Raw genomic sequence first — 25,508 nt, 5'->3', positions numbered from 1 at the left:
CAAGGCCCAGTGCTGTGGAAAGGGCAGGTCCCACAGCAGCCACCATGGGGGCAAGGTCCTGCCCTGCCCAGGGGGCAGGTTCCGTAGTGCTGGGCCCGTGGGCTGGGTGGGGAGGTGAGGGAGGCCAGGCAGGGCTGGCAGGGCTGCTGGGGCCCTTGGGGCCTCGACAATAGCCTGGTAGTACTCTCCATCCAAGACTAAGCTTATTCAAATAGATTTTTATCAGTTCATAAAACAAAGATTCTTCTCCTCTGATAACTCAAAACGATCAAAATCTCCGGAAGACACTGGCGATCAGAACCTGATATCTGTCGACAGCTGAATTTGTTTACCCACTGTTTAGGGTCTGCTAATGGCAAATTGCTACAGAGAGAAGTCAGAAAGCAAGAGAATGAAAAAGCATTTTCCACATCATAAGCTTGTTGTTACCAGCATTATGCCACCCGAGAAGTGCCATCTTCAGGCTGTCACAAGAATGAATGTGTTTTGCTCCTTCTTTCTTGTTGCCCACAACTTTGTCACACACAGTCTGCACCTCTGTTTCCCACCGCACATTTTGTTGTGGGTCTGAGTTATGTGTCTCTTTCAATCCTTGATGTGCTCTTTTTCTTGAGTTATTTTCATGACAGCAGAACTGTCAAAGAAGCAGGATTTGGGGTGGAGGCTGGGAAGTTAAGTCCACGGATACCTCTTTTCCAAGCTCACTAGGCTTCATATATCATGTCACTTTCATGCCATAATTTATACTTGCAGCATGCACAGATATTACAAAGTAATTGTTAAAGTCATCTGTTAGGTCTAAATACACAATCCCATTAACAAATGACATGGGCTGGAAATGGGTTTTATAAATCTCCCTCCCATGTTATATTTTGAAAACGCAACCCCCTGTATTTTAATATTGGGTTAATATGCTGAATGATAATAATTTACATTTATATTGCAGCTTTCATCCTGCCAGGCTGCAGAATGCTTCCAATTACATGCATACCACAGCACACAGATGCAGCCATCTCTGTGGCAGGCGTGAAGTGGGTAACAGCAGAAGAGAGAGGAACTTTAGGGCATACGACAGTACGGCAGACTCCTAGACTTAAGCCACCAGCATAACATCCTGGAGTCCAAACGGAGCAGAATAATTTACTTTTAAGATAACTTCAGAAGTCCTGAACCCTACAAACTCAGTCTGCGTTTAAAAAACGGATGACAGAAATCAGTCCTGCATGGAGATGAACTAGCATTTGCATTAAAAGTACCACCACTGAGGCACTCCAAAAGAGGAAAAAAAAAGGTTACAAACAATCTCTTTTGAATGCCTAAAAGTATAATGAAATAAGTGATTCTATGAAATAAGCAGTTCAATTATTACCCTGTTTTCAGGAGGAAGAGGATTACAGGGAATGGATAGAGAACAGAGGGGAATGGTTGAGAGAAAGCTGATTTTAATCCCAAATAAAATTGGAACAGGTCTCACTCAAGTGATCAGTCTGAGTTCTATTCAGTTTTGCCAGCCCGAGTGGGTCCCAGTACCAGTATTATGCCCCGAATCATGTGATTAGTCTCATTGAGAGAACACAGTTTATATGCTGAAAGCTGATGGTATGAAGCCTTTAGCAAGAATAATTTGTACACCTGCTTTTTTTGGAAACTTTTCAAAAATGTTTCTTTTGGTGTAGGGGAGTGGTAAAGGGAAGCCCTGTTGAAAAGCAAAGCCTTTTTGGGGAAGTGCTGTTCTTGTGACAGGAAAAGGTAAACCAACAAATTCACATGTTATTCTTTCAATTGACATTATTTTTTATTTGTTCAGCAGAAATTCCTCTTCATATAAAGCCATTCTGAGCTTCTGTCCTCTGATACACAAGTCAGACCCAAACACTAAGAGTTAACCCCTGAAGTCAGCAACTAGAGATCCTTATGCAATTGTAACTTGAAATTTATTTCTTATAAACTCTTATTTTTTTATGCCATATTTTCAAGAGACCTTAGCTCCCATCTAATATGTAAATGAAGAGTTCAAAAGCTACCATCTATGGGTGTTGTTTGGGTTTTTTTTTAATGAACCAAAGATTATGAGAGTTGCAGTTGCTCAGCTCTTTTTAAATATCGGCCAAAATTTATCAGAAAGAGAAGACTGGGGTGACATGTTTTTTCCCATGGCAACAAATTCTCTCCATCTGACTTGATGTTACAATGAGTTGTAGAGAATTTTGAAACGGCTCTAACATCACAAAGCAGCTCACCTGATGCTCACAGTTGCCCTTTCCTTTTAATTTGCTGCTTCAGGATATAAAGTTTGTTTGTACTAACTTGATTCATATCTAACAGCATTGGTCATCAGCATCATGCCACAATCCAGTATTACACTCTCCTCGTGGACAAATGTGCACCCAACAGCATGCTCGCTTTATGTGCACCGAATTGGGGCATCACTCCTTTGCCTGTCATATATTCCGCTCAAATCACGTAAGAGTGAGCAGTATCTGGTTTTTTGGCATTCCCACACATCACTCAGAAAGCAAACATCTCATAGCCCTGGGATTCACAGTAGGTAGCCTTACGCAGAACCTGAGCTTTTGAGTATCCTCAATGTTTACTCTTTTAAAAAAATCTGTGGCTATGAGGGACAGTTCCCCACTCTATTATACTAACACATAGTACCTCCATTAGTAAGCAAAATTACACTTCAAGATAAGAAAACAAACAAACAAACAAACTTTCTGTAATGTTAAGACAAAATCAAAACCAAACAGATACAGTGGACTGAGAATTAGCCTTATATCTTTACTGTTGACAGCATGTTGTGTGTTGTTATTTTCCTAATCCAGCAAAAAATAAAAAAATACCTTCTACATAAAGGATCTCTCCCTCTGGTTACATGCATATGAGTTACATATCGCTCATTTAGGCTTCCTGAGATTTTCTTCTCAATTGTACTGGTACATAGCTGTGTTTTTACGCTTTGCTGGTTTATTTGGCTTTCCATTCATATGGTTTGAACTACCTGGCTCCTTTTCAGACTCAGAAGCCCTGCTGCTAACATGATACAGCAAGTTTACAATGCTCCACATAAACATAATAGAGCTGGGAATTACATGCTCTCTTCCTCAAATAAAACCCCACCTCAGAATGGCCCTTCATTCACTCTCCCTCACAGGCACATAGACACAACTGCACACAGTTAAGGCTAAAAGTTAAGGCATAAAGTCAGCTAACTAAATAATTTGGCCCTTAAAGCACAAAGAAATTCTGCCTTCCTATCATCTTCTCTTTGCTGATTCCAGCATGTATGCGGTCTTTCAAGGTGCTCTGTGTTACCATGTTCTAGCGCTACTCTGCAGACCCCACCTGTTCCCAGCAGTACCTTTGGTCAAATACATATATATATAGATGTATATATACATGAAATCTCAGGGGACAATTACTTCCTCTCCCTGCCTGCCCTGGCTCAACCCACAAGAACACACCGTGTCTTCACAGAGCGCTACACAGACTCTCCAGGACTATCCCACCCTGACTCACCATTCACATCATGTACTTCTCCCAGATCCAACATGTATTTAAAGGCAGAAGGACCTTCAATGCATCTAACCTATTTCTTCCCACCTCTCTTCCCCAGATACACTTGATGGTCCTCCACTGAAGGGTAGTATTCACTCTATGCTTCTTTTTCACCATTGATGTCAGGTAAAGAAAAAAGAAAGGCAGCAGAGGGGAGAAAAAAAATGAGAGAGAAAAATGTAGTAACAGGCGGATCTAAAAAACACCGATTCACACCAATTTTCTCCACCTTCCGAGATTTAGATATTCATATACACATGATGCTCAAACACTGCTTGAAGTGTGTTGCACAAATACTGGAACAAACAGGGGCAGAAACGTTCAGGAACTAACCTGCTTTCATGATTCTGTACCATTTGGTTTTACTCTGGTCAGTAATATGACCAACATATAGAACTCTGAAAAAGTTGGATGGCATAACAATGTAACAACAATGGACTAACTTGTGAGCAATGGATAATTTAAGCAATGTAAAACTTTTTAATCTCAGGAAAAAAGGTTTTAAACTAGAGCTGAATAAGGTCTTTCTTTAATATAAATAGGTTTCCAGTGGAAGTGGTAAGTGATTCGTGATTTCATGTTGGTTTTAGTATGCCATTTTGACACTTTCACCATATGTCATCGTTTATCACAAAATTAAATATAATTATAGATGAAACTCACATTTGCTTAAAGAGGAATTACAAAAAAAGGAAGAGGGACAACTCTGCTACCTTTACAATCTAATGTACTACAGGGAGGTTTACAAAGACTACGAAAAGTAAAAATACAGTTTTTAAAAAATGAGGTTTTTTGATTACTGTAGTTACTTTCTTAAGAAGTAGCTTTGTTTTTTCCATGACCAGAATGGAAAAACTAAGTTTACACTAAGTCTAAAAATTTAAACACACTGGGAACACTGGGAAATGACAGAGCTAATATCATTCCTTGAAAACGTTTTTTTGTAGTTACATATTTTCTGGTTTTCTGAGCAAATAAAAATCTCTAGAATTGGATCATACAGCCTTGCATTGCCAAGACTGGTTATCCGCCAAACTAGGATAATTTGTTCCACTGCACTAATTACTACCATGCAAGCATATGAAGCAACTGATGGCAGCGGCAGGTTATCGTCCCCGAGGTCTATCGGAAGTGGAGCAGAATGAGGCAGAACAGAGAGGTGAAGGCAGCCGAATCCTGGCCGAAGCCCCCGCAGCTGCCCCTGTCCCTGCTGCACAGACCCCATGGCACGGTAGTCAGGTCGTTCCAAGCGGACACAGAGCAGGTGACACAAGCTGTGTTCCCCACCTTGGGCTCCAAGCCTGGCACCACACAGCCCTACAGCCCAACAACAGGATCAGACACTCCTACTGAAGACAACAGAAACTCTTTTGAACGAGCTCCATATAACACTAAGTGTTCTGAAAAATCTGGGATTGCAAACTGACTAGCCAAAATTGGTGAATCTTATTCTTTTTTTTTGCATCAGTTTTCCATCAGAATGTGGCTAATGCCATGTTTTACCTTACCCAGCTGCTGCAAGTGCTCAGGTGTAACAGCAGCAAGCAACAGAGAGAAACTAATAAGAAAATTATTAACTTTGTCTTCAGTGGAAAATTATAGCATCTGTAGTTCCCCGGATCTTTCTTCTTACAGCTCTTGAATCAGCAGTGACACTGGCTTTCCTCCAGACCCTCTCCCGGTCACTGTGACCCAACCACCACACGTGGCTCCCTGGTGACACCAAACAGGTCCCTGCGCACCCATGGGTGAATCCTGTCAGGCCCCATGGACTTCTGTCTGTCCAGCTTACGTGCTCGCTAACCCCATTCTCCACCAAGGGTAGGTCTGTCTTGCTCTAGATGTTTAGGTTGTAAACGGCCTGATGAAAGAACTGCTTCCTGATAATCATATCTTCTGCTAATGCTGAATAAATGATGCATCATTACAGCTAAAATCAACACGTGTTTGGGATGTTCTCACTGCTGCAACGGTACCACGACCTGCCCGAGGGAGCCAGCCTTTTAGCTCAGAAGACAAATGTCTGTGATGATGTTTGCCAGATTTCACAGCTGTATTTCATGAACAGGAAAAAGAAAGAAAAAAAATACTATTATTCCCACATGTTATTTATTATATTGCTCTTGTTGTTGTTGCAACGTCTATGAATTTTATTAGGGATGAGAATCCCACTGCTCTAAGCATATATAATGCTATGAATTACCAGAAGTCTTAAGCATATGTCATATATTCAGTGAAAAAAATAACTGATCCAAAGAACTCACAATTCACAGGTTAGAAGAGGAATGACAAATGTATTCAACTATAAGCAGGAAAAAGCAAGTCATATGAGAATTACAACAGTATTCATTTCTTCACAGGTATTAAAAAAATAGTTATTAAACTACTAAGAAAATACGGGAGAATAAGGAGTTCAGGAAAAATGAGAGACATACATTGGAAAAAATGGTTTGGCAAAAAAACCTTAAATGGCTGACAGGTGAGATGGAATTGAAGGGAAAAAGAACGTTTGGTACACTAGATAAAGAAAATGTTTGGTGCATAGAAGACAAATATTTTTCAGATATAAATTTACTGCTGCCTCACACAGACCTTTCCTCTAATGATGATGATAAATAGATGACGTGAAAACAGGTAGTCAGAGAAAATATTTTATATAAGCTTCATACCCAGAAAACATTCAATCTAACATTTCCTCTGAAATTCGTTTTTGTTTTCTCTTCCATTTAGTTTCTTGGTCACATATTTTAAAGGCCGTTGTCACAACCGTGTTGATATTGGCAGCTTTACAGCTACAAGACCAGAAGCACTGGGGAAGTCAGGCCTGCGGTCCCAGGAGCGAAGGGAAGCAGGGCCTGCTGACGGCAGCGCTCCCCACCACCCCGACACAGAGGTCCTTACAGCCTTGGGGACAACCAGCCGTCTGGGGAATGGGGCTGGTATGACACTGCGAATTGCAGAAGTTGTGAAGATAAGAACATTGGACATCTTGGTAAGAAAAAAAGGCTACTACGCCAAACACACCGGTCGCTTTTGTTTCCTATTGATTCTGTCATTTTCTTTTTTTCAGCATCTATCTCAATATTCCTTTCTTCAGAAACAAATAAGCTTCTCTACATATTTTGTAGTTTTTGCTTAATTTCTAAAGCCATTCTGCTTGTGTATTCCCACTTGTAGGCAAGAATCTGCTCAGAATTCTTTTGTCTTTTTTAGAATTCTCCCTTTTCTTGTGCTCCTTCCTGGTACCCACGTGTATTTTACCAATTCCTTTCATACTTCAGGAGTTATTGACTCAAATATTCATCCTGCCCCAGCTTAAGTGGAAAACATGTGAGCCATGTAGTCTCAGAGAAATACCTGCCCTCTGCACAGTAAAGCAAAGAAAAATTCAAACAGGATATTGAACATTAAAAACAGACTGCAAACATGTCATGCTCATTGATGCAGACTGCATACGTGAACACTGTGCTTCGTTCTGCCTTTGTCATCTAAAGAAGAGTACAGTGGAGAAACATATAACCCCAGAAAGGGCAATATGTTATGAGAAGCCTGTTAATATTCCTATTAGATTATTGGAGTAATAGTGCATTCATTTCAGAGAGGAGATGGAAAAGACAGACTGTGAGGGGTATGTTATTAAAAGTAGTGAGCAATGGCAATAAATTAAAAAAAAACTTTTGCATATCTTCATACTCAGTTCAAGGACAGGGGTATGTTCCATAATGTTAAAATAGTTTTACAATGAATTAATAGAAACTTGGAAAATAATATATCTATAATTGTCTCATTAATTAGCAGAGACCAGTGGAGCAGTCAAGACGGTGGCATTATTGTGCAGGCACCACACAAGTGGAGAGCATCAGAGAGCACTTGCCAGGAACACTGAGAGTCTGGAGAGAGGGAGCAGACAAAAGGCAGCCGGGGGAGCGAGCACACACACAGACAAAGTGCGATCACCATCTGGGTCCATTTAGGGGTGGCTCGCTACAGACGGATGAACTAACTGGGAGAAAGAGTAGCAACACCGGACACTGAAAGAGATGAAAAGAGGACGGGGCAGAGCAGGAAAAAAGGCAAGCGCAAGCGTGGAGCTAAGCTGATGCAAAGAGTCTGTGCGGGAGCTGGGGGCTGTGAACACCCAGCAACAGCCACAGGCAGGCTGCTGCTTTGGCCGCTTCACAGCTGCTTCTACTGCCGGCAGCCTCCAACTCTCCTCCGCATTCCCCACGGCCAGTTTGGGGCACTGGTTTAGGGGCCCCAGCTGGGTCCCAGCACCGCCGCGGTCAAAGGGCCTCCCAGGCAGGCTGCTGGGTGCAGCAGTGCCAGGACAGGGGTGACCGCCCTGTGGCAGCACTCCCGGCCCTCAGTTCTGCATGTAAAACCTACACACAGCTTATATCTGCCCAGTTAATCTCTGCAGTTTACTGCAGCTAGATGAAGGGATTTTAACAGGTAAAAGGGACTACAGTTTAATGTGAGAATGAAAAATGTCGCATCACGTTATAGCAACTAGCACTAACAGTGGTCCCTGTGTTGTTTTGTAATAATTAAAAATTGTTGCAGGATAAAAGTGTGAGGGAGGTCATTTGATTCACTTAAATACAGGCTTTTTTAGGCATGTAAACACTTAGTTCCCTAAGATTAAATCATAAGAGGCCAGTATCCTAAAGTGGTTACCAGAGTGGTTTGCACATTAATCTGGCCAGTTATAATGATTCCTATAATTTGTTTTGCAAAGTCAAAATGAACTTTTACAAATGACCAGGGAATCAGCAAAGCTCACCCCTGTGTTTGGCAGATGTTAAACGCAGTGCTTCATTTATTCTATATGGCCTCCATCTTCCAATATGACTCATTAAATCTTCTTTCCTGTTTGTACTCCTCCTTTACACCATCAGGACTTTGATTGTTACATCTAGTAAAATACTGTACAATTTCTTCATCACTTTATTAGACTCTGAGAAAACCACTTATGCATAGAACAAGGGAATTAGCATTCAATAACTCTAATATTCTGAGTTCCTGCAGGTAGTATATTGAGTCATCAGCATAAATAAAGGTATTTTGGTTCCTTCATAGTAGTCTCAGTAGACAGGTCTAATTTACAGGCTTTTTTTTTTTTTTAATTGTGAGTAGCTTCATCAATGAAATGGCAAACAAGCCCAGTTGGTGACTCCCCTTCTCTTTGTTGGTCTACTTCCACTAATCTCTGCATTACAGAGGAGTGGAGAAGTCTGGACAGAAAGCAGTAGAACGGTTTTCAACTAACACACCTACAATGATTTTGCTTTGGATCCTGGAACAGTTATCAACCTGTCGCCCTATGACTGCATGTGCAGTTATAAAGACCCATTAACCTTTGTGCTAAGTGACTTAGGTACAGTGGCAATTGGCATGGTGAGAAAGCATCCTGGGAATCTACACAGCCAAGTTAATGTTCCATTTAACCTGCTTATGTGAAATCCAAACTATGGATGTGATGAAGGGATTCAGGACCAGAGAAGGCATAAGCATACCCAAGCATGTCAACAGCTAACCAGCTTCTAGTACTAGTAATCACAGCCAAGGAATTGTTGAAGAAAGAAATGTAAAACACAATACTAATAATAGGCTGATCGATATTAATCCACATGCTGTTTGACTTGCTGGATGAATCTCTTCCTTTAGACTGTAACAGAAAAACCAAATTCCTAACTTTTTTTGGAACATGTAGCAGTGATCTGTGCGCACAAGTCATGCAGCAGGATCACATCTGGAATGTCACATCACATGGATGGACAAAAGCCTGTGATTTTGTCCTGCAGACAGTGCTGATAGGGAAGTAGGGCAAAATTTAGCAGTAGTCCTTTGCATGATGATCCCAGTGTTATCCAGAGACCTACTTCAGACCACATCTTAAAGCATTGCAGATTTCAAGCTGTTCTCAATCCACTTATGAGAAATGAAACCAACATGTTTTTCTGTGTAGTTCAGTCCAGTTTCTTCATGTGTGGCCAGCTATCTTTACTTTTTGTGGTGGTCTTCTAATGGAGAAAGCAATATTTAAAGAAATAATGTTAATCTTTGTTTTTCTAAACCAAACACCTGACATGCTACCAAAGAAAGAAGAAAACTACTGAAAAAAAAAAGAGTTTGAACTGATTATTTTTCATGTGGTGGTTCTCCTTGGTACTTCAGAATAAAATTAATACTACCACATGGCAGATTTGTATTATATAAAACAATGTAAAACAATGATAATTGGAAAACTAAAATGCCAAACAAGTTTCTGCTCTTTCTGAACCTATCCATGCATACAGTGATAGGACAAGAGTTAATGGCTTTACACTGAAAGAAGGTAGATTTAGATTAGATATAAGGAAGAAATTCTTCCCCATGAGGGTGGTGAGGCACTGGAACAGGCTGCCCAGAGAAGCTGTGGATGACCCATCCCTGGCAGTTTTCAAGGCCAGGCTGGATGGGGCTTTGAGTAACCTGGTTTAGTGGAAGGTGTCCCTGCCCACAGCAGGGGGGTTGGAACTAGATGATCTTTAAGGTCCTTTCCAATCCAAACCATTCTATGAATCTGTGATTCTATTATAAAAACTTAAGTCTGGCAAGTGTTCTACAAAAATAACAAGACATGTCTAACAATAGAAATTATATATTGGAACAAGCATTACAATTGTATAAATATCTCCTGTTCTCCAACTCCATGATCACCAGGCCATGGCCACCTGCCTGAGAACAATCAATACCATTAGAGAATGAGTGACATATTAGACTTTATAAACTATGTGTAACACAGTAAATGAAAAGAAAATGCACTCCAGGTTAGTAAAACAGATATTCGTAACTCTACTCGGACTGAGTGTAATGCTCAGGGAATTCCTTTGGTGACTTCTCTGACTGCCACATGAATCAGTTTCTCATCTCATTCAACACTATTTTGCACACAGGAATGTGCCTCTCTCCTCTACAGCTTACAGCTAAGACAAATATATGGCATTGGCCATCCACTTTTGCAAGGTGAGTCCAAAATGCCTTAGAGCTTAGAGAGCAAAAATCTAGACAGCTGAACATTGAAAATATTGCCCTAATTACTTTAGGAATGAAACTCACTTCATATTTTAATAACCAAAGACTAAGTCTCTGACAATTATTTCTTTATAAATGACCTATAACTAATATGTTTTAACATGGAATATGAATATCAAACGATTTATAAGGTAAATCAAAGCTGCAGCCAAAACACATGAAGCAGCACCAGACTTTTCACAGCTCTCTGCAAGTTCTAGAACTTTTCTTGTGCCTTTTTTTCCTTGTTTCTTCCATTCAGACAACACAAACATTCTGCTCGGAACACAACTCAGAGCTGACGGCAAATCCTACATCTGAGTGGCTCTAGAAACTGTCCCCAGCTCCCAGTGTCTCCTGGCAGCAGCAGCTTTCTGTGTGTCTGGCTGCAGCACTGTTCTTCTCGCTTTGATACAGGTCATTACGCTGGGTCTCCTGTTGGAACCATCACTGAAATGGCAGCCCCCAGGGATTGTGCTGCTGTCAAATTCAGATCAGAGGAGTGGAAAAACACATTTTCAGATCTTTTAAAAAGCTGCTTTTAAACTCCTTGTTCAAATATAGATTCTCATTACGGTCCTGATCCTGTACACTGATTGTGTCAAGACGGAATCCAATAACAAGATTGCAGCTTAAAATCATTTTCCTGCAGGCACTCAATATTCCCTCTGAATATCCCTGCAATAATAGCACTTTGCATACATATTCCACATTTCATCCGAGGAATTGAAATGGGTGTTATAAACATCCAGGGACACATCCTGTTCTCCCTGCAGCAGTTAGAGCCTCCCCAGCTGCACATCTCCTAACACGCAGAGTAAAGAGGGCACTAATCTGTGGAGTGAGCCACTGGGCGTGACCTTGCACAATGAGGTGGAAAACAGAAACCCCTGCCAATAAAACAGAAGCTGTGGGAGTTCATGCAATTTTGGATCTGCAGAATAAGAGCTGCCAACCTGTTTTTATGAAAATGATTTCTTTTGCCACTCAGACCTCCTTCTGGGCCTGTCTATGCATATCCAGGACTGTCACAGACCCCAGCTCTTCTGCCCATGCCCCAGGCTGGCCAGACACAAAGCAGCTTTGGTCAGGGCTTAATTAGCTCAAGCAGAAGATGGTGCTAACCCAGCCCTGAGAGTGGTGGTCCAGAGCCAGCTGACGTCCGGTCAGCCAGGACAGCAAACAGAACCAGCCTGACCACACGGGCCGGGACTTGTGCTCAACGTGCAAGATGTGATTCACTGTCAAAGTACTACGTATAAATTATATGCTCATTATGTAGATTAAAAAACCAGTATCACAGATGTTAAAAGAAAACCCAGTGCTGACAGTGAGAGATCTGAGTATAGAATGCAATATGTGAATACTGCTCTGTGGGTGGATATTTGCTAATAATGATCACCACAGACTAATGATTAATAACCACCTGAACTCCAGGCCCATTTTTTTTATCAAGCGCTACAGAGACTGCTCCCTTCCGAAAAAAAAGGCTGGGTTTTGCACTGCTCCATGTGACTTCTAAGCAGCAAGGTGGGAACAGCAGGTAGATTTACAAGGTTTCTCAAAACTGGTGTCTGTCAGCAGAGAAAGGGTTCCTTTGTGTAGCCTGTACAACTCCTGGCTGGCTAACTCAATGCCTACAGCTTAGTGCTGCATAAAAGTTTTGCTGCTAATTGCCTCCCCATTTCAGCTAATTCTTTGCTACATGAGCTAACCGGGTGTGGAGCCAATTTTCACAGCTTCCAGGGTTTTACATGGCTTTCCACGCTACAGAGCTACAAACTATCCTTTAATTGAATTAAACACTTAATTGTGCTCATGAATGTGGAAATAATACACCCTCCCCACTAAGAAATAGGAATAAATATTGATCTGTAAGCTTGAAACCTCCTTATTCCCAATTTAGTAACAATACTTATAATTTTGAATTTTTTTTTGATTGCCGGGGGTTTCTTGTTGTCGTTGAAGAGATTTTGAGTAGCAGCTTTTGTCTGGGGCCTAGAAAGATACAAATAACTAATTGGTTTTGCATAATTTATTTTCAATAAGTATTAAGAGGGTAATACGCAGATTTCAAAATAGGTCATTTGAGTTGTATGACAGTTATTGTATCATGCTACCAGTGTGGTTACACAAAATGATACTATTAATTATGTATTGAGTATGCACATCGTCATAGGCTGTTACTCAAAAGTCATATTAAAGCGAGGTTACTCTTTTCTTTCAGTGCTGCTGTATCGAGTTTGTAACACATCCCAGAACCTTACCCCAAGCAGAGATAATAAGGACATGGACACACACACACACAAGCACACACTTATACACACAAGCAGAAGTAATGTGAATGAAAGAGGCACAGTGGAAATAATTTCATTCTTCATCCCACTGTTTTTCGCCTTATTATTCTTTGTCAGGAAAAAGAAGTGAGACAAACTTGAAATAAAAATTCTACAAAAGATCTCATAAAATTTCACACCAGTGAAGAAAATATTATTGCAGAGTAAAGAAAGAGAGGTGGAGGGATAAGGGGGAAAATTAATGAGACTTTTAAGGACTAATAGTATAAAAAATCTCATTTATATGAAGCATTAAAGTCAGCCTGAATTATTATGAGAAACTCTCCTTGTGCCTTCAGGTGATTTACAATATCTCTATAGTCCATACCAAAAGTTCTGGATGCTTTGTGCCAGAATCACATGCATTGATGAAGCACAAATTCAATAAGACAGGCAAAAGAGGTCTATGTGACTAGGGACTTATAATGGTCCATAGGGCCTTTCACCTTTATGTTACTGGTTCAAATCCAGCCTAGCTAAAGTAATGGCTAAAAATTATCAAGGTCTGAGAGCTGTTCAGTGGCCTATGTGAAATGAAATGAATGATCTTCAACCAGCTCCCTGTGGACTAGCAGTTAAATCACAACTCTTCCTCCTGCCTGTTTTTTAGGGTGAGTCTTTAACAAAGAGGTGGGGGAAAAAGCCATGGGAACGGTATCTGCAGTCTACCTTCTCTGCAAGCAGCTAATACCAGAAGCTTAGGGCACTTAAACTTACCATTACTGAACAGCAATTTGTATTGCATTAGCACCAGTGGACCTTGACTGCTGTCAGCGTGAGCTGTAAGCATACAAAAAGATATGACTCCCTCTTCAAAAGGATAGAAAATAAGCATATGAGAAAGGACGGAGGGACAGAATCAACTTTATGGATTGTATTTATGCTTAAGTACAACGCTCTGCTCTAGCCATGCCAGGCTGAATGGAAGCCTTCAGCACAGCCTTCCTGCCAGTGCTCCAATTCCAAAACACTACCCTACGCTTAGACTATTTCAGAGGTATCAGCAAGTGGTTTTACAAAGCCTAACAAAGCCAGGGCATTTTCCTGTCTTTGTTGTAGCAATGTATATCAGCACATTGCTGGTATGATTATAAGGAATTCTACTACAGCGTTTTGAAATAGTTTCTCAAGACTATTTGAAGAAGGGGTGTCAAACTCATTTTCGCCGGGGGCCACATCAGCCTCGTGGTCGCCTTCAAAAGGCCATCTGTAACTTTTGGACTTTATAAATATAACTACTCTTACATTTATACAGTCCTCAAATTACATTCGGTCCTTTGAAGGCGACCACGAAGCTGATGTGGCCCCCGGTGAAAATGAGTTTGACACCCCTGATTTAAGGTCTTGGAAATGAACCTTATTGATGGAAAGCTCCAATGTCTGTCTGTGCTAAGATGCAACAGGATTGCAGCTCCACTGCTCTGCAGATCCGGACCAGAGAATCTGCAGATCAGCACAGCCTCATGTGAGCACCTTTGCTCTGAAACACATACAGCTGTAAAATCTCAGTGCCAGATGAGGCGACACCACCCAAGTCAGAGGAAGGTCCCTAATAAAGGTCACATCCAGGAGAGCTAAAAGAAAAAAATCCCATAAAACCACAAATAACTCTGATGAGTTTTAATTAAAGTCAGTGGATAAAAGTAATATAAAAAAATAATAATTTGGAGGCTTATAAAACTGAATGCAAAAGAAATGTCCATTTATTTAATATTTTGGATTTGCTTTGTGGTTGTTTTATCCCTCAACCCACACTGCCTTTCTCATTGCTCATATGTTTTCGGGCATTTTTGTGGAAAAAAAACTGTAAAAGACTTAAAAATTATGCTAAGGGAATGAATACATACATAGTCTTTCTATTCTCATTGTATCTCAAATGGTCAGAGGTTTTTTGAAATGAAAAAGCTTTTCAAAATAAAAACAGGTTGGAAAGTGACTTCATGGCCCGTCTCTTTACCCTTACTCGCTCCTGTCTTTCATGCAGCCAACTGTCTGTCCCAGGAATCAATACACATATGCTTAGACCACAATACAATTAAATTTTTTCTAGGCATTTACTTATGTTTCATCAGCTCCATTGACTTCTGAGCTTGGAAACATTTTACATTCTTTACTATATTACTGGCATAAATGTTGACTTTGCTAAGCTTATTTTTCAGCCTCAGAAACATATTTAATCTTGTGATAAAGAGAAACCACACCAGGTGAACAGAATGCACATTTTCTGGATCCTGTTTGCCTTATGAGGAAAGTGAATTTTTACTGCAGATTTAATGTGGCAACATGAATCCAGAGTTACATCATTTACTACTGTCTGTCAAAATACAGAAACCCAAAGCAAAGGATCCATTCTTAGTTTCTTCTGTTGTGCAACTATGTATGGTAACACCAAGCTAAATTCAGAGATACCAGAAATCGTGGATAAACAATATAGCAGTGACATACATTTTAAATGCTGAGTGCAGCAGAAAGGCAACAATGAACTTAAAAAACAAAACTGTATTTGGTTACTTACTATGAAGCGGACTTCCTGAGATTAGTTTGTTTACTGCAGCTTTTCCACCTTTTACCCCAATTGCACCATATTCACATACACTTCAAGAATACACACATCATGCCATGTCCTTAGAATGTATGCTGTAATACACTGTATAGATACACTGTAAGAGAACCTCAACATATTTATCATAGAATCATAGAATCATTTGGGTTGGAAAAGACCTTTAAGATCATTGAGTCCAACCGTAAACCTAACACTGCCAAGTCCACCTCTAAATCATGTTCCTAAGAAACCACATCTACACGTCATTCAAATATTAATACCTCCAGGGATGGTAACTCAACCGCTTACCCGGGTAAACATAGAGCATATTGCAGGGAAAGATACGAATCTGATAAAAACATCTCCCGCCTCACAGAATCACAGAATGTCAGGGATTGGAAGGGACCTTGAAAGATCATCTAGTCCAATCCCCCTGCCGGAGCAGGAACACCTAGGTGAGGTTACACAGGAAGGTGTCCAGGTGGGTTTTGAATGTCTCCAGAGTAGGAGACTCCACAACCTCCCTGGGCAGCTGTCCCAGTGTTCTGTTACCCTTACTGAGAAGAAGTTTCTTCTCCCTCTATGAAATGAGTGTAACACTCAAACTAAGAATTATGTGAAAATAAAAGGGAAAAATTCCAAACACGTGGAAGTACGTGAGAACTCTTGAATCCCACAGCTACTCCAGGTCTGATTCAGTGAGATGCCAAGTACTTGGTAAAGACAACATTCTGGTAAGCCAGGTGTTATACTGTGTTCTTACCAGAACACTCAAAATTTTGTATTCTTAGGTTATAAGCATCTTGGGACTACAAGATTGCAGAGCTATAAATTATTAACATGGAACCCCTAGAAGTCCAATCTCTTCTATCACTTTAACTGTCACACAAAGGACTGAAGTACCCAGCTGGAGACAACATCCCACAATCAGCTACTACGGCACCCAAGACCTTTTCACCCAATGTAACAGATGAGCAACCGGACCCATCTAATCACTTGGATTTATTTATATTTAAATGCTCACACTAAGACCAAGATAGAAATACTATGCTCCCTCATTTCATGATCTCTGGAAACTTGTAGACGGGTGACCAAAGAGAACGGTACCTCATCTAAACGAGGGGGGTCTTCTCTCAACAAAGCCTGAGGGATTTTAAACTCTGAAGAGCTGCTGAAACAGAATAAAGTGACACACTTCCGTGCTCCACCATGCTGAGATATTGTACCATGCTTACAATTCATTTCAGAGTCTTCATTCCCTATAGTATTAAGTGTGCATTATAACTCAAAAAAAAAAAAAAAAAATCACATTTCAAAGTCACAGCAGAAGACAAAGGTTGTACTGACCTGTGACAATGTACACACAATGAAATGTTTCATGATTAATTAATCCATTACAGCCATGGTAAGTTCAAGAGTTCAACAACTGTACCTTGAAATTAGTTGAGTTGACAGCAATTCAATTTTTTCTTCCATCCAAAATATTTAAAAGAAGCTCCAGATTTGCTGGTATGGGATTAAGAACCACATCTTAGATGTGTTATGAAGAAAGGAATCTGAACTATTTACATAGCCTTGATAGGAAGATCTGAAGAGGCCTGAATCAAAAGTAACATCTGTATTATTGGTCTCACAGACAAGAGGGTGACTGAGAAAACAAGCAGTAAAGAAAATCTCAGAGGGAAGCCCTTTTTTAATCATGCCCATTTTGAGCTGCTATTATAATGTCTGGAGTACAGATATAAATCTGAGTCAGCAGCACAGAGATGTTAGTTGTATTTATTTGTGGATAGGACTGTAGAGGTGATGTGTAAAAGGAGAGCAGAGATGGATCAAAAGTAAAACTCCTTAGGATTTTGGCAGAAGCCAGATCAGGATGCTTCAAAGGATGAACGAGAGGAACAATTAAGGATTTAGGAGGAAAAAAAGTAAAGAATTGAGCCAAAGATACAAGGTATGATGAGATTTAATGAGATCGAAACTGACAGTGTGAGAGGAGGATGAAGAACTGGCTAAGAGAGAATCATTAGGTAATTTGATGAGAGTGGTTTTAGCTAACAAGAAGGTCAGAAGCCAGTTTGAAGGGGTTTATAATAGCACTGAAGATCAGATGCTTTTAATACAACAGAATGTGAATATGTACCTAGCAGAAGTGATCTTGGAGCAACAGCAGGAAGCAACAGAGGGGAAATGAAGTCAGGATGGTTTTCTAAGGATTGGGAACATTAATTAAGACTAATACACTCTTGAATTACAAAAGAAAGGACATAGAGAGACACGGTCAAGAGAAAATCAGAAGAAAATGACAGCAGGTGTAAGAGAGGTAAGTAAATAGGGTAAAAAGGGATCACTGGGAAAATACAAGATTTAGAGAAGATGAACAGATGAGGAGCATCTGCATCAAAAGACTGGTAGAATGTGGCATATCTAGCTAGCTGTATAAAAACAAACAAAAAAAATCACAATGAGGGTGGAACAGGGTACACGGAAAGATCTTATGGAAAGTCTTATGGAATCTGGAGCCTCCAGCTTTGAAGACATTCAAAGCAGTACAAGGCTCCAAGCAACCTGATCTACCTTGGAAGCTGACTCTGCTTTGGGCAAGAAGATGGACTAGACGACCTTCAGAGATCTGTTCCAACCTGAATTACTGTGTGATTCTGTATGAGAAGGACAGAGAGTTAAGCTGGAGAGATGAAATAATCATTTCACAGTTCACTAGTTTGGGTGCATGTGAAGAAATCACCAGGATTTTAATATGGCTTGAGGTACAACATGGGCCCTTAGGAAAGGAGTTTCAAAGGTACTTCCACATCCAAAAAATGTATTAAGTATCTAGTGCACTTTTGAGGAGTGCTTATATCTATGTCTCAGCAATGCGATGAGATGAGATGAGATGAAATTTCCTATAGAAGCAAGCTTAGCAGTTCAAGCCCTTTATAAAATCCCAGTCAGTACCGTACATACCTTAAAGAATGTGAAAACTTTGAAATCTGACCTCAGGATATCAAGATAAGTGGATCCAAACTGAAAACTAAAAGAAACAGAAGGAAAAACTAAACAAAAATAACAATTTAATAGCTATAATTCATATAAAAATTCACTCAACTCATGCTTTAATGATTAATAATTACTAAGAGAAATATAAATAGGTTGGAATCCTTTTACCATATTTGGACCAGAAGTCTGTGTTTTTTAAAGTATTATAGAATTTCTTTTATGAACTTGAAATATTCTTAACGACCACACCAAAATTTCAGAGTCCATTGTCCCTCTAGAAAAGAGTAAATAGGCTAACAACATGGGATCTAGGGAAATCTTTCCTCAAGATTAGATTCACTTACTATTTTACATCAGAGAGATGTACTATGGGCCATGTGAGTAGATAAAAATTCCAGACTCTATCAGGATTTTGGAAGATTATGAGAAAGGAACTGTGACAGGGGCTATAACAGAATGTTAGATTTTGGGTTAGTTAACACTATTCTTCTTCCAAGGTGAGAACAGATGCAGGAGAAGACCTGAATTTATAAAGGCATTTTTGCTAGTAAATTATACCTTATATATGTGTGCTCCCAACCAAAACAGACATTCTGAAGTTTCAATGTCAGGTGGATAAAAGTGTAAAACAGAGACACAGATTCCTGACTATACAGAAGAGAGTAAGGATTGCATCTTCACTGTAGGATCTTTTCTGCAGCAGCATTCATACAGTTCAGAGCAGCTTAGGGGTTGCTCTCATCTCTTCCAACTGCTCACAACTGTCACAGAACTATTGTTGTTTGGTCATACAATAATGAGCCCATTCCCTACCAATTATTAACAGTAGGAAATTGCAGGAAAAATCGTGACTGGAAGTGACTCTGTGCATTCCAGTGAATATCTGGCTGGAATATCATCTGCTCTTCTTGTAATTGAAAAGCCCAGTTCTTTTCAAAACATTTTAAAAAATCAAAATAAAAGCACCATTTTTAATGTTTAGCAACTACAGGTAGAGGTAGAGTATCAGCAAGTTTTACTGCTGAATATTCAGAAATATATATTCCTCAGAGTTACCTTGTAAAATAAAAAGGTCCCTGAGTAATAAAACAACAAAAACTAAGTGGCACATGATCTTAAACAAATGGCATACTACACATTCTGTATCAAAAACACAATCAAAGCTGCTTATTTAGGTAACAAAAGGTTGATTTTCTAATGTTGGCATGTTATGCCTTTAATAACTCAAGAATCAGTGCACGATTCCAGCCGTCCAAGGAACTCCTTCTCACCAAATCATAGTAAGAAAAAAAATATTTCCTTTGCAAAAGTTTACCTAAGTATATGTAAAGGACAGGAGAAAGGCAAGTATTGCATGAAAAATGCTTTTAGTAGAACAAAGGCCTTCTGGCTGAAGATAGCACCTCATTTGTATCAATGTGTATTTCATTTTACTTTCCCCAACTTTAGCTTGGTTTGTGCTCAAGTACTCATTATGCATCACTCAAACAGAAACAAAACCGATAAGAATGTTACACATCATTAGGGAGTGTAAACTCAGTTATGAGGGACAAAGTCCCAAGCATCCTAAAGCTTCACTGAGAATTGGAAATAGATTTCCGGTTTTCAGTTTTCAGGAAATGAAAGAGCTTTCCGATCTTAGATATCCTTGGTATTGATAGAGCAGTCACTGTGGGACTACTCACATAAATAAGGCTGTAGAATCAGGGCCATCACTCTTTAAAAACATCGCTTTCCAGACTCAGACCAAATAAGCAGAAAATTTGGTATGCTTTTGATTAAAAATGTAGAAGTATGAACTAAAACATATTTGTAAGAACAAAAATATTCTGTAAAGGAAAATTTCTATTTGAATGCAACAAAATGTCTTTCTCTAGTAATTAGACTCTATTTCAAAGAATCAGACAATGTCATCATTGCACCACATATGAAATTCTGCAGCCACAAAAGGTTCTTTTATGCCTCTTCATTTAATACACAGGTTTGTACAAACCTAGTGGGAGGACAGCATTTACAAGCTCCATGAAAACTTGTTACATTTCTGCGTTGATCATAATTCCTAGTTCACATCTACATTTTAAGCCATAATTTGCCAAGTATGTCCAGCATGAGGCTATGTCTCATTTTACTGAACTGTGTGTGAAGTATACTGATTTTGCATGCCTGTGTCTACTTTGTGTAGACAAAATATTTCAGTCTTGGTTGTTATTTTTCTGAGGGCCCGTTCTCTTGACCACCAGATCACATCAGCTGGGATCTACAAAATTCCTGCCTCCTGGAGAAGGAAGGGATCGATGCTGTTTACCTTTGTTGCCTGGTGTGACCTAGCACAGATAGGTCCTCAGCTCTACAAAATTGCTCTGAGCTATTCATCATGCCGGGTTAGCCAATATTTAAGATCAGTGTGAACTGGGAACTGCACAATGTGCTCAAAGCTGAGTGAGGTGGTGGTAGCTGTCAAGGCTATAATTGATCTAGGCTTTACATACTTTTAGTCATAGGAAAATATGTGCTTTGACAACACATAAACCTAAGCCATTATCCTTTGTGTGAACTAGTATCTGGCCATACTTCTATGTAGGTCATGAAGCAAGAAAAAATATTTGACTCTCTTCCACAGTGGTTGAATTCTGCTGTTTGAACAATTTGTCCCCAGATGACGGATATTCCCATAACAGAACTAACTTGGAAATAGTTTTAGAACAGCTCAGCACAGACAGCTATGGAATATGTCCCTAAATACATGCACACACCTGAGTGACGAAGCAGTGAGGGCACAGTAATATCGAGCTCACATCTGCCTTGGGCTACCCCAACTATGAAGACAGGCAGGACAGCGTCAGCATAATGAGTACAGGCATGGTCAGGGCACAGCTCAGGTCCTCTCTCTTACAACTAGGCTGTTCTTAACTCCACAGGTAATTTCTCCTGAGTTAAGAACATGTCATTCAGATCAAAGAGCTACTTCGCACAACTCAGAGACACCTGCTGTGAAAACAGATGTATACACCTTCATCTCCAGAGAGTAGTTATATATTTGTACTATATTTGACTGTTATTTCCATTCATCTTCTCACCGGTATATATGCTCTCGATGACATCATCACCTTCATGCAGCCCAAAAGTCTCTCTGCACTGACTCGGGGTACATAGGTTAAAGAAGAAGGAAACTGCTGCCCACAAAGTAAAGGGCTGCAGGAAATCAGACTTAAAGTAAAAGGGCAAGAGAGAAGAATTTTGAAGGAACAGAAGCAGTAGTTAAATGTGAGCAGTAGCAAGTAGCTGTGAGAAGTTCAAAGGTAATAAAAACCATGAGAGCATGAGTGTCACTTGAGCGGAGGACAAGAAAACAATGGTCAGAACTGTGCAAGTCAAAGGAAGGTTTGGAAAAATTCAGTTCCTTTAGGTTTAAAATTTCCCAGTCCATTAAGGACAGTACTCATTACAGACATACCATCAATGACAGTATTCATACAATACTACACTAGTGGAGTGTAATCTACGTCTCTTCTTTCTGTGGTGTCTTTGAGATAGCTATTTTAATATGTGCGAGACAGTGTTATTCTCATTTTATTAATAAGGAACTGCATCACAGAAAGAAAAGAACAGCCAGAACAAAACAGGGAACTGAACACAAGTCTCCCATATTTATTCTAATCTATCTAATCATCATTACTGTCTTGGTCCAAATCCAACATTCTTGTCCTCATTTAAAATATTCCCCATAGACTCCATTATAAAGCTTAGGCTGTAGTGGCATCTTTTTCCCAAACCTCTTATTGATCATGTGCTCTTCCAAGTCCCTTGTCAGGAAAAGAATGAGGCACCAAGATGACAAAGCGAAGTGTAGTAGAGTGAAAGAGCCAGAAGCAGTGGAAGAATAGAGAAGTATTGTGAGGCTTCCAAGAATTCGCACATTTTGAAAAAGCATGGAAATAAAATGCAATAATTAATCAATGCAAAGTACATACTTCCCAGTACTACCTAGTTTCCTTTCACGTGGAACCCGCTTTTGCAAGAAAAAATTAGCTCAGTCCCCCTGTAGCTGGCTACAATTTCTAGAAATGTTTCAAAAGTGATGCAAAGCTTTACAAGTTATGGAGGACAGAAGTAAATCCACCACCTTCTTACATTTTAAATTCCAAGATCAAATAATGATTAGGCCATCTTTAGCTACAGAAATATACAGGAGTATGCAGATAAAATTATCCATCCTGTGTTAAGCAAGATATGATACTGGCTAAACCAGTGATCCCTTCTGGATTCAAACTTTATACAAGTCTGCAGTAAGTAAACTGAAGTAAGAGTATATTGCACTCTACCATTTCCATATATTGGTATTGCAGCACTTTTCTGCACAGGCTTCATCCAGCCTATTACATTAAATTAACAGCCTGTAGAGAGACAAAGAGATTAACCTGCCCAATTGTTACTGGGATGCATAGAGAGGTGCATTTGTAGCTCAACCAGCAGGTCTCATTCAGTACTGGTCTGTGGTTGCATCCATGCAACATCCCAAAGGTCCAGTTTCTTCCAGCAGAATCTGTCTAGTTTCAAGACTGATGATCAGACAAAGTGTGATCAGCAATGGAGAGAAGAAGCAGATATGCATAAGTAAAAATGGACATGGTAAATATCTAGCAGGACTATAAAAGCTGGCTTGGAAAAGGGTCAGGTCTTGAAGACCAGTCATGGGTGCATCACTTCTTTTTCCCATATTTAGATTTAAGACCAAATTTTGAGCAAAACAAAATGAAACTCATGCATCGTGGTCCTAGAGTGAACAGAGGCTCTGGTCTTAAATTTACAACGAAACTTACCTGAAAAGAGTTCTGATCAGTTCCCTACTGTCCAAGGGAAAATGAAGTGGCAGAGAGGAAAGAGAGAGGAAGAGCCAACATTTAACGGTAGCATTTGGAAGAGGCAAGCAAAGAGACAGGTGATGGATGGTTGGAAGCATAGAAATGGAAGAAAAAGAGCTTCATAATGGAGATCTGGCTGGAGAGCCAGTGGAAATGAGGACATAAAAAATCCTGGGAATCCAGCCGTGGAGGAATGAGGGATGAAGATGTACAGACACTGACTTTAGAAAGGCACTGGAGATGAGGAGGTGAAGAACAAGTACTTGGGCTATGCTTGGGGTAAAAAAGAGGAGCAACACAGGACAAGAAGTCAGTGGGTCAGAGAAAACTAGAGCTTCTGCTAAGGACAGAGGATTGGGTTATACTCAGGGTTACAACAGACAGAGAGAAAAGGGGTAAAAGAGGTCATTGAGAATTTAGCAGAGAATCAATAATGACTAAAAAACCCTTTTGGGACTTCTGGGAACAAAATTTCAGTTTCTCAAGACTCCTGTGCCTGTCAACAAATATCTGTGGAGTCTGATGGTAATGAAAAAAAGTATCTTGTATCTTATTCCTGCAGCAGAGGTTTTCACAGAGTATTATTCCATGCCATGTTCTTTAATAGAAGAACGGTACAACATGGTGTAGGGGATTTTAAGGTTCAAAGCATCTCATAATTCAGATGGGGTTTAAGATACTCCTATAGGTTTCCAGTTTTAAAATGGTAAGTCTGTACTCTTCATCTTTCCCTTTGTCTCTCTGTCTCTCTCTTTCTTACACAGACACATTTATAAAATGACTTTTTAATATGACTAAATCAAGGATAAAGATGTCAGGAGTGCCAGGTTGCCTATATAACCTAATTTTTCCCCATCTTGTGAATGGGCATTATGATGGAGACTAATGGCATGACTCATACACCATTTTTCCCAGAATATACCTGCATCATACAGTGCACAAGATGGCCGTGCTGTAAGGATGAAGCAGTACTGTGTTCTGAAGAAGGTTCACTTGGTGAAGAATTTTGAAGAAATGCACTGAAAAATGGGACAGCACTGCAAGATGAGGAGGAATGCTTAAATTAATTGGATGTCAGAAAGTAGGATTCTATCTTTTCTTGCCATAAAGTTCTTATGGTAGCAATACCAACCAGTTTTTTTACGGGTGGTCACTAAAAGTATATTCTTCATTTCCTATGACTCACTGACATGAGGCATTTGAATGTGCAGAAGTGACGAATGCACAGAGACATGGCTGGAAACAAGAAGACCTGAGTTGGAGAAGTTCTGTATCACAGGAAGGAGTCGAGCTGTTTGGACCAAAGCACGTCAGACTGCTCTTGTGGATTAGTGGCACCTTTTGAACACAGTTCCTCTGGGCCATTGATCCCCAGCCACAAAACAGAAGTCACATTGTCTTCCCATCTCAGAGGCTGGCAGTAAAGCGAATTTAATGTTTGTTCATCATTTAGATGCTATAGTGATCATCACTAGGAAAATCCCAAAAGGAAATTAATAATAATTAATAATTCTGTCATCAGGGCTTAAATACTCTGTAGTAAACAAGGTATGGGGCTGCACACTAAACAATGTCAAGAAAACAAAATATTGAACAGCTGCTCATTAAGTGACTATCATACATTCTGTGAACTGAATGAGGAAAAGGTCTTGTAAAAAAAACAATGTGTGATCACGTAATTAAAGGCGTCTTCATGATGCATATGCATGTGGGAAACTAAATTAACTTGCCCTACCAAAGTTAATTCTGGCATGCAGTAGCTTTTGAGTGTTTAGGCTATTTAATGTAGATTTTCAAGATATAATATGAAATAACTGACGATCCTGCTGAGATTTGATTAAAAGATATATATTAACCACCTGTAGTTCAAAACAGAATTTACTTTTGATTATTGGAAATACAATATTGGAATGAGCTGTAACAACTGGAATACCGGAATGACTGTTTCATTACCAATTATTCCTGTTTTCTACAACGGTTTGGATACATATTTTAGCCAAAATTTTCTTTAGCATCATAAACAGCAAAAGAGGCAGGTTACAGTATAGGTATCATCCTCTACGGATGTGGCACGCTACAGCACAGTAGTTCCTGCTGCCTACCATTGTCATTTGAATTAATTAAATTACATGAGTTCAACAAGAAATTTATGAC

General features: G+C 39.7%; 1 protein-coding gene across 26 annotated transcripts in view; it reads right to left on the bottom strand.

The window, feature by feature from the left end:
- MYT1L (myelin transcription factor 1 like) overlaps positions 1-25,508 on the bottom strand; it is a 313,684-nt gene that overhangs the window by 189,578 nt on the left and 98,598 nt on the right. For 19 of the 26 annotated variants that reach the window (XM_021293590.2, XM_021293592.2, XM_021293594.2 and 16 more), the window contains exon 3: positions 18,460-18,526. The exons of the other annotated variants lie outside the window; for them this stretch is intronic. In XM_021293590.2, the coding sequence (XP_021149265.1) occupies positions 18,460-18,526 (67 nt within the window). The remainder of the gene's footprint in view (positions 1-18,459; positions 18,527-25,508) is intronic. 26 annotated transcript variants of the gene reach the window in all.

Source organism: Columba livia, chromosome 3 (assembly GCF_036013475.1).
Source record: "Columba livia isolate bColLiv1 breed racing homer chromosome 3, bColLiv1.pat.W.v2, whole genome shotgun sequence".
Lineage (NCBI taxonomy): Eukaryota > Metazoa > Chordata > Aves > Columbiformes > Columbidae > Columba > Columba livia.
Note: the sequence above shows the minus strand (reverse complement) of the source record. Positions and strands in the feature narration are given on the sequence as shown.